General features: G+C 40.9%; 1 protein-coding gene across 1 annotated transcript; it reads left to right on the top strand.

Moving 5' to 3' along the window:
- The first annotated feature begins 253 nt into the window (after positions 1 to 253).
- LOC121358428 (interferon alpha-inducible protein 27-like protein 2B) lies at positions 254 to 4,457 on the top strand. Its single transcript, XM_041476608.1, has 3 exons — positions 254 to 526; positions 3,251 to 3,397; positions 4,278 to 4,457. Exons 1-3 carry the CDS (start codon positions 379 to 381, stop codon positions 4,304 to 4,306), a joined length of 324 nt encoding a protein of 107 aa, XP_041332542.1. The 5' UTR covers positions 254 to 378; the 3' UTR covers positions 4,307 to 4,457.
- Positions 4,458 to 10,428: the final 5,971 nt, after the last annotated feature.

The following is a 10,428-nucleotide window of genomic DNA, read 5'->3' as shown; positions in this document are numbered from 1 at the left end:
TCTTTACTCAGAGTTGTAGGAATTCTTAAAACAGTGCAGTACCTTCTACAGATGCAATTCAGTGCAATAGGGTGCAATGCAAAAGAGTTAAGCTTTCAGCTGCATCAGTTGCCAAGCAATGACTCCTGCACCAGTAATTTGTTTTAGCATCAGAAGAGAAAATTACTTGTTTTGCCTAAATTCCATCCTGGCAACAGCAACAAAAAGACCTATTGATAAAGTCCAGTCTCGTTTCCTGGCTGAGAATAAGTTTCAGTTTCTATTCTTCCTTATCATGGCAGCAGTTTCGTTTCCTCACTGTCAGCTGGAGAGTGTATAAAAAGATGGGCTGAGCAGCCTCTGAGTGCTTCCCTGGAATTCTCACCAGCAGAAAGCAGCATGTCTGACCAGAACGTCCGCAACGCTGGCTTCACTCCCTCTGGGATCACAGGAGGATCCCTTGCCTCATCAATGATGTCCAAAGAAGCCAGAGCCTCTGGGGGAGGTGTGCCTTCTGGAGGCCCCACTTCTACTCTCCAGGAAATGGGTATGAGCAATTCTGTGTGTGACTCTGTGTGTGGTTTTGTGGTTCAGTGCATAGGATCAAACAGCTGTTTCTCCTTGAAAATAAGCTTGACAAATAATCTCTTCCTTCCTACATTTCTGTATGGCACTGAAGAAAGAAGATTCCTCTATTTAACTGTGTGCTATGAGCAGGATATTATTGAGGGTGTTTTCTGTGGGTGCACATACCATGCATGAAAGAACACACACATATTATTCATGAGGTTTTGGACAGTGTTTATTTGAAGTTTGTGCTATCTCTCCATTCTGCCAGGAATCATCAAAAATATGAAGAGTCGTGGTAGCAACAAGCAATGATGCACTTATGCAAGAACATGATCTGTGTAGCTATATTTCATATAAATTACCAGATTTCCCTTGCTCTTTACTCACACACATCCATACAGGGAGAACTCCTAAAACCTTATGCAAACTCTGTAGAGGAGAGAAATTAGTTGCAGTCCAAGAGACGAATTCACTAAGGGAATGTATACACATCCTTGACATCCCCTATCTAAGTGCTAAATAAGGCAAAGCTGCCCTTCACATGAGCTAACCCTGCAGGTGTTTGCTGTTCTGCTGCTGGCTGGGAGCAGTCCCTGACCAGGCGATTCTTACCAACCTGGCACTTGTTTAACCCCAGATCCCATGGGATTTGTGCACAAGGCATTCTCCTTGTCAGACCTGCCTGTGTGACCTGATTCAGCAGGCATCCTCTGAACAGGCGTGCTTCCACAGAACTGTGCCCCATGCAATCCTGCTTTACCCAGCAGCTCAGTATTAGCTTTCTGACCTTGGATAGAGGCTTCAAAACTCCTTCTGCCCTCGGGGTCTCAGACACACATGTCCATGTGTCAGAGGTATGCCAGCAAGCAGGCTGATTGTAGGTAGGCATCTCTGCCATATGGGTCTACCACTGGTCTACTACTTCCATAATCAGTAGGTAGAAATCCGAAAGATGGAGCTGAATGTGATTTCTCCAGCCATAAAATGGGTGGTTGACCAGGTAAGCTGGCCAGGGTTCAGATTCAGGGCAACTTTTAATAGCCAAAAGTATGTTAAGCTTGATTGAAAGCAAATAATTTGGATTTTTTTTTTTTTAAGATTGCCAGTATTATTCATAGAGTGAGGCCCTCTAGGCATTGAGTGAATAGGTGACATAAGGGTCATTCAGAGACATACTGCGTGTGACTCCTTGTGGCATTTTTAAATTTTCACATTGTATGATTTGAATTTAGGTTGCTGAATACAGTGTTTCTTGAATATTCGGTAGGAAAGAGCTTAAGGAATAGTTGCAGCCAAGGGCAGAATATGAGAGAAAGTCAGGAGAGGAGTGGGACAGAGATAGTGAAAAGCAGAGAGGAGAGCTGCTCTCAGGCACCACACTGCCTTAGCAGCAGAAATCCTGATATGCAGGAGATGCCAGTTGCTCACTGTAGTGATAAGTTAGTCAGCTGCACAAGCTGCCCTCTGTTACAGACCAGGGTGGTACAGCACACTCATAACCAGTGGCAAACTCTTCAGTGGAGATGCCCTATAGAGAGCATGAAGCTGCCAGTTCTAAACTAAAACACTGAAGATTTCTATCTCTCTGTTGTGCTGAGAATTTTTATAAGAAACAGAAGAAAAATAAGCATTTAACTATGCCTAGTTTTGTTCTTGCAACCTCTGTGTTAACTGTGAACTTTTATGAAAACCACCATTTTGGTGAAGAGAAGTCTGCATGACTCAAGGAAACCTTAGCCATGCCGACAGGAGATACTCCAAAAGAGCTTTTATCCATGTGGAAAATGCTAGCTCTGTAACATTGCCAAGACAGGTGTGAGCTTTGGCTCCCTGCAGCAGGAGAGCTTGCCACATATTCTTTGCCTGATTGAGAGCTAAAAGGGCCTGATTTCATTTCCGCAGGTGCTCACTGAAATCTCTCCAAACACATCTTCTTAACCTTTTCATTCAGACTGTAACCCTTCCTCCCCCCAGAACAAACATGCTCGAAGGAGCGGCTGATTCTGCAGTGGGGCATGAGTATTGTTCAGTGTCACTTTACAGAAGATGTTATAACAAGCTCATCACCAAAATATTTGAGCATCCTCCAGGAATGCTTTAAGCATTATCACTAGCATTTGTCGTCAGGAATGCTTTGCTTCTCTCCAGGAGAAGAGGAGTTTGCAAAGGAATGTTTTGCTTGGGGCTTATTTAGACTGAGACAAAGATATACATATTAATTGGCCACTGGCTACCACAACTTGTGGTACTTGAATTTTACAGGTATCTATTACAGGTTTATGTGAGGGAAAGTGAAGTGAAAGGAGCATGTTCAACACCTGGAACAGAAAGTGCAACAATTCCTAGTTTCTACAGAAGTTTGTTCCACAGTCCTCAGGCAGCTTCACAGAAAAGTGCAATTTTAGCAGAGGCAAATTGTGCTGAAAATATCTTGGAGATCCAGGTTTATAAAAAACAGTCTGTGCAAAAGCCATAGATTTTCTTTGTGTTCTGGGGGCTCCTCAACAGCACTGATAATATCCTTTCCCCAAGGTGGCAGCTAAAAAGCAGCAGACTGACAGAACACATCAAGTGATCAGCAGACACCTTGTCTTTTGATACATTTGCTAGCCTTGAATTGTTTTAAAACACAGTAGTTTGTAATTGTCCTGTAAGGTTCCTTCCTTTTTTGTCAGTAACATATCCTTTGTAACTGTTCTAGGTGCCAGAGGCACAACCCACTCATCAGGGTACACCAGCAGTGGGATCTCTGGTGGATCCAGAGCCTCCAACACAATGTCCAAGGAGGCCACAGCTCATGGAGGTGGAGTTCCCAGGGGTGGCACAACTTCCACTGTCCAGTCCGTCAGTAAGTGAGAGTCCTCTCGATAAAGATGAATTAACAAATGACTTCTGAGCAGTCAGCAATACTTCGGTTCATTTTCTGTACATTTACTAGATGAAGGGATGCAAGCAACAGGAGTGGCTGCTTTGTATTTGAAACAATATTTCTAGTACTTGTATCTTTAACCTTTGTGGGTAGATGAAACTGGGGAATTAGTGGAAATAATTATGCCACGAATTTGCAAAGGTATGAGAGGACAGCAGTCAGAAATCTGAATCACAGTGGCAGAAAAAAAAAGCCCAATGGACTTTTAGATTATGCTTTCATCAGCACCACAGTGGCAGTTCAATAGTTCTTTTTCAATTACACATTTAGGATGGGCTAAGGGCTCCACACTTGAACATGCAAAGCAGATATAGTGGGAAAAAAACAGTGAACCATGAGAATGGAGTTATCAGACTGACAGACAGGAATCATTAGTCTACTTCTTGGGGCCTTTCAGAACAGCTTAGCTTTCTTTCCTTTGAAGGAAATTCATTGGGCCAAAACCACAGGAATCTGCCTGCACTTACCAGCTCAAAGCAGAGAACAACAGAAATCTCCCTCATCACTCTGCCAGGTTAATGCAAACCAGACCAGATAGAACAAACCAAATAATGAGAGAGCCTAGTCTATACCTGAATGCATCGGTAAGGGTGATAATTGTGTTAGTAGGATCCTGTGGGGTTAGGAAGAGCCTTGGAGACAGGATTGAAGTTCTTAATTTCAAAATGTGTCTTCCAAATAGTAACAGAGACCTTTGATTTCTGACCTGGGAAGGTTAATGCTTTTATGGTCTGCATATTTTCCTGTGCTGCAACTTTGCTTTTTATTGTCCTCACAATTTCCCTGCATTTCTCCTTAGCCATGGGTGGAAAAGGAGGAAGACGCTGAATAGAAGAAAAACATCAGTCCAAACATCAGCCCAACTCTGCAAGCAGTTCATCCTTCATCATCAGCTTTGACAATTTCTCCCCTTCTATGATCTTCCTGTTATGAAAGGCAAAGCCTTCCACGTGCACAAATAAAGTTTCTGTTAAAATGATGGATTCTTGCATTAAATTAATGGGGACAGAGATGAGGGGCAGTTCTTTCCATGATTAAATATTTTCTGAAGCACAGACAAATACAAGCCAATAGAAGTTAAGGTACTTGGACCGTAAGGTTACCTTAGGAAAATCCTGGGTTTAGCAACACTAGGCTCTTCAGTTGCAAGTAGCTTGCTATGTTTATTTTACAAAAGGTAATTACAGTGCAAAAGTCACCTTCTTGTGAGAGAGAAACAGAAACACTCAGTACAGGGCAGTTCCTTCTAGAGGTACTTCTAATAGGCTATCAAATTAAATTCTACTTAATAAAATTCTACTTAAATAACATGAGCAAACAAAAACAGGTCCAGTATACAGCTCATTTGTATACCTCTAGAGCTTTTAAGGTCCCTTTCACAATAATTTCTAGTGCCAGTTTACTTGCAGCAAGGCGTTAGCTCTGTCCCAATCAGACTGAAACTTCCCCTGCAAACTTATGATAGGTGTGAACAGGTAAGGAAGAGAGCCCATTTTCTGATGCTGGTCTCACTGTTGGGACTTTTTGCTGTTCCTCACACCTGACTCCTTTCCTTCATATATGCTCATGCAATGATGTGTCACCAAATACACATAACATTGTGCATTCCGTATGCAAATTCCCACATGCAAACTACCCCACACTTTAATCTTCCTTTTGTCTTTCTGGCTCCTCATCCTCCCTGCTCTATCACCCCTCTCCCTCTGTATGTCAAACAAAACCACACAGCACAGCTTCTTCTTCCCTTTCTCCACTCCAAGATGGAGGGAGAGAATGTCACACCTTCAGGCCAGAAGTTAAGAGGTGCTGGATTTGGGGAGCTGCAGTCAGTGATCTTCTCCAATGACTCCTGTCACCCTGCTTGAGCATTCTCATCTCAGCTGCATTTCTCTACAGGTGGGAAATTTGTTTGCTCCCATGCACCTTAAGCTGTCAGATAGGGATTTCTCCCTGCTGCCTGGGCACCTTCCAGAATGCACACGAGAAGTCAGCATTTGCCTCCTCCAACACTGAAGCAAAGCTGAATTACATATTGAGTGGTGAAATGCTAGCATGGAGGAGAGACTAATGAAGAGGAGAAGAAATTTATTTTCACTTGCTGTGCTTCCCAAAGCATTAACAGGCAATTGAAAAACAAAGACTTCATTTCATAGGCTAGAGCTGCTGTCCTAACAAGGAGCTATCTTGGGCAAATGTTTAAATGTAACCAGGAACTGAATTAATAAAATTATAAAAATATTTAATTTCAAAGAGACCTTGGTGCCAGGAGAATGAGGGCAGTTCTCTAATCTAAACTTTTGTTGAGGAAGGGTTAACCTTAATGTCAGACTTCTTTGCTTAGGACTTTGTCCCATCAGATTTTGAAAATCTTCCAGAAGGATCCATCCTACACTTTCTTTCCTCGTCCAATGCAGCAGCCTGGAACTACTAAAATACATCTGTGATCTACCAACAGATCTTTTGGATCATAGATCCCTCTATGCCCTTAGCACTGGCATGATTCAAAGCCAGGAGGTCTACTCTGGGTTTTTCCCATCAGAAGTTTTTCTCCATGTGCAAATGACAAGTTATGGTCCCAGAGAACAGCAGGGTCCTTGATCCCCACAAGGTGACAGTCAAATAACTGCTTAGCACTGATGATGATGATAAATGAGTCATAAGGATGAAACAAGTGTAAGAATGACAAGAAATAATAGAAAAAGTCAAGTACATACATAACTCATCAGACAAACTGAAGCTGTATTATCTGAGAAACAATATGTGACCATTTCAGGGCAATTAAAGACCTTGTTTCTTATTCAAAGGGGGGAGATTTAAAAGTGGGTTTCAACTTTAATGTTGTCATTAGTTGACCTCAGGTATTTTTGTCTTATTAAAAAATGACTCACAATAATGAGAGCTGACAAAGAGTACTTATGCCTAGAAGAAGGAAACCAAAGCAAGGATGCTTAATCACTTATCATTTCACTTTTCAGCTTTTATGTAATTCTAGTGTAAAAGTTTGAATTATTTTGCCATCTTTAGATCTTGTGTTGAGAACTAGCTTAGACAGCTTTGCCAAAGCAGGGAGAATTCTCAGCTGCATTTAAAAATCCCTTCACTGAGTCAGCTCTAATAGGTCTGCAGGAGAACAAAGGTACAAGCATCCCCCTGGAAGCCTTCCTCGCACACTGCTTCAGCTAATTCCTCTGTACAGAACTACCAATGAACTATTTACATATTTAACAGAATATAATTGGAAAGGTCAAAAAACAACAAATATTGCAATTTGAATCCTTCATGTCTCTCAATCAATCTTTGCACAACAAATAGACGGAAAGAGAGAGAAAGCAAAAGAGGCAGCAGCGTGTGATTACCAGAGCAATAGCACTGGAGCAAGACACTGCAGAGAGCACATAGCTCTCTGCACAGAAATCGATTTCTCCCATGGGATGAGATCAATAGTTGTCTGACAGGACACTATGCAGGCAATTTAATAGCGTTTTATCTAAATGAATCTATTCCTCCCCCCAACTGGCCTCACAGTTCATAAGAAGTCTCTCTTAGTAAAATAGATTTATTTATTTTTTATAATACAACAGGCAAGGGTTTATCATTCTGAAGACACTTCCATTGTCTACTAAAAATCTATTAAAAATCATTTATCCTGGTTAGTTACTCATTACCAACAACTCTTTCCCAACATCTTTATTCTAATTAGCTAACTCATGGACACAGCCCATAAAAATTACTTTCAGTTACTCAGGAATAATTTTTCTTACCCCAAAACATTCTAAACTAAATATCAGCCTTTCAAGAAAAATATGTTCACATAGCAGGCAAACTCAGTTAACTCAAAGAAGTATTGGTATCTGAAACGACATTTTTATGCAACAAAAAAGTTTATTTATTGAGGAATTATTTACACACAGAAATTGATTGTCCAGTGGATCTATTTTAATAGTGCTTAATAAATAATAAATAATAAAGTCAATCTGATCTTATTAGTGGATATCTGTGTGAAGTAAATGATAATGAATGAGAAACTCTAATAAGCATAATTCCAAGGATGGATCTTTGTCACTCTGGGAGTTTGGTATTGTGCCCCAAAGGCTCTTGTAAATCCAGCTGCAGTTCTTGCTCATCATTTAGAAGATTAGGGGCTGATAAGCAACAGTCAAGCCTTATTAGAACAGGCTAAGGCAACAGGAAACATTAATTGGTAATTTAATGCACAAGGAGACATTAAATGCCTGCATTGTGGTTCAGATGCTGTTTCCTCTATTGATTTCTCCACGTCTTGTTCTATGAAATTCTCACAAATTCTTGGTGGAGAGGGTGTAAGACAAAGCCTAAGTTGAAAAATACCAAAATACTTTTGTTATTTCCTGGGGCTTCTCTTTATTCCTTGTGTTAATGAGGAGCCCATCAGTAGCCCTGCTTTTGCAAGCAGAAGAAAGAAGACTAGTCCCTTGTTAAAGGATTCTTTCTGCAAAGGAGGGGAGAGATCCAAGGTCTAGTAGCTCTCTGCAATGAAATGCTCTCTCACCACCTCACTTGTTCTGGTTTTCTTCACAGTGTGTGCATAGAGCAGGAGCCCTGCAAACCTGGGAGGGAGCTCAGACACTCTTCCTCTAGAAAGCTGGGAGCACTTAATAAAACCCTCTTCTCTTGCTCTGTTTGGGAGGAGATGTAGAAACAGTTGGTGGACTGATCTTCCTCTGGAAGTAAGGAAGGTGAGAGGAAGGTCTTGAAATAGCTGTTTCTTCTCTGACTAAAGCCAGAATGAATCCACTTATATGGATGGATTTGCTCTGTTCCCTCAGTGGTGGATATTGGTGGCTGGAACACCAAAATCTCTCCATTACATACTAGGTCCTGATTTGGGCCCCATTTTAAGACTTTCTTCCTAAGACATCTTTCCCACAGCTGAACAGAAATGAAAGGAGGTGATCGGACAGTGTAAAAAATTCAACATAAAAAGGGGACAGCCTATCCTTTACCTCACTGACCTAGGCACTCTTTGTTCCTCATTTTCTAGTACTGCAGCTTGGGTGATCAAGGGTGATAATTCATGGACACTTTTTTTTAAATAATTTACTTCTGCAGCAATTTAAATATTAAAATGCATTTTGAAGACATGCAGGCCTCATTAATTTCAAATAAACAGTGTACATTATGCTCTGTTTAACAGCATTCAATCCCACTCTTTGTAGCCATGGTCTCTCCCTTCCACCCAGCAGCCTGGCACTGTTCCTGCTGCCAGCAAGTTTCCCCATGTCCATGGCATGGGCTGGGAGGCCACTGTGGGCACAGCACCCCTGCTCTTCAAGATTCCTCAGGACTGTCACATTTGAAATTGGTGTCTTCTTCATACCTCCCCCTGTCTTAAGGGAGGAAACAGCCTCTCTGACTTCATTTAGCATCACTGCAGTCATGGAAGCCTTGGTAGAAGAGGCAGGGTCCACCTACAGCCCCACACATCCCCTCCAGCACTCCATTAATTGGTGCTCTAATTGCATCTCCTCAAGGATTGATCCAAACACAGTAATCCAAGACTGACCACTGGACCAGAAACCTGGAACAAGACCAACACATTCCTTTCAAACCAGTGACTGGGTGTCCAGTGGCTGGGTTTCACAGGGCAGTCCCTTTCCTCTTCAGGAGAGGAAGAGTCCCCAGTACTCCTTCTGTGGGCTCTCATTCCACTGAAATTCTAAGTGTTGTAACTGTTGTGAAAAGCAATAAAGTTGTGCTGACTGCCCAAAATGGTTTATATCCTGACAACCCCACACATTAAAGAGACACAGCTAATAATTCCCTTTTAATACTCAATAATTTTGAAAAAATCATCATTATTATGATAGTAATTAACAATAAATCATTCCCCATCCTTCTCTGTATCTCTTTGGGGTAATACTGAGCATTGAAACATAACCTGGTTTTGTGCTTATCTAATATAAGTAATATTTTATGCAAGCTATCTTCTTTTTACCCATTGTTCAGTGGGTGTAGTTTGTGGTGTTTTTTAAGGAATACCTGGATGTGAAAGTAAATAAACACACATAATTTCCTCAATGTAAAAAAATTTCATAGAAAATACTGTTGCTAAAGAAATTATGTATGCCACAATACCAGTTCTTGAAATTCAGATGTTGCTTTTTGCAGTCTTTTGCTATTGGAATTTCCACCCAGCCAAGATTTTTACTGGCCAGTTTTCAGCTACCTCTGCAATTTATGTTTATACATAAACAGCTCTGATTTTAATTGCTATCAACTTCTTGTACTTGATAGATGGTCTTAAACATTTTTTGCCTCCAGAGACTGCTTACTTTGCCAAGTATTGACACACTTTCAAGATTTATACTTCTCTGAGGAACAAAGTTTACAATAAAATGTAATGTATTCCGTGGCTGTGAATGGTAATGTTGCTAAACAGTCCAAAGATATTTCACAACTGATAGTTATTTTCCTCTCACATCCAGCACTGCCCTCCTTTAGTACTACTATAGATTAAGGCTTTTAAAGAAAAATCAGATCCCTAATTTGCCTAATTTAGTGTTTCAGAGATCCAATATGACTTAATTTATGTTTCCTTCCACTAAAACCATTACAGAACTAATGATTACACTTTCATTTTTCCCAATAATTATTTTAAGAGACTAACTCTTGTGGAAGGGATTAATTCCCTTCTGGGATTGGAATAACCCCTTTCAGAGCTCAAATATCATACTGCAGCCAGAAAAAGGAGTGGTTACAGAACTGTAGACTACAATGTCAAGCATAGGAGTAGTTACTAATTATTGGACAGACAAAACTCAGTAGATGATTGAAGTCACATCTAGATTTAAATATTTGGATTGGATCCAGTTTCCTGGTAGCAATCATGGGTCACAATGCCCGGAGAAACCCCAGAGGACAAGGAAGCGTTCTTAGAAATAATGCGTCAATTTGTACCATCTCCATGAAAC

The sequence above is a fragment of the Pyrgilauda ruficollis genome, unplaced genomic scaffold (assembly GCF_017590135.1).
Source record: "Pyrgilauda ruficollis isolate IOZ18807 unplaced genomic scaffold, ASM1759013v1 scaffold39, whole genome shotgun sequence".
NCBI lineage: Eukaryota > Metazoa > Chordata > Aves > Passeriformes > Passeridae > Pyrgilauda > Pyrgilauda ruficollis.
Note: the sequence above shows the minus strand (reverse complement) of the source record. Positions and strands in the feature narration are given on the sequence as shown.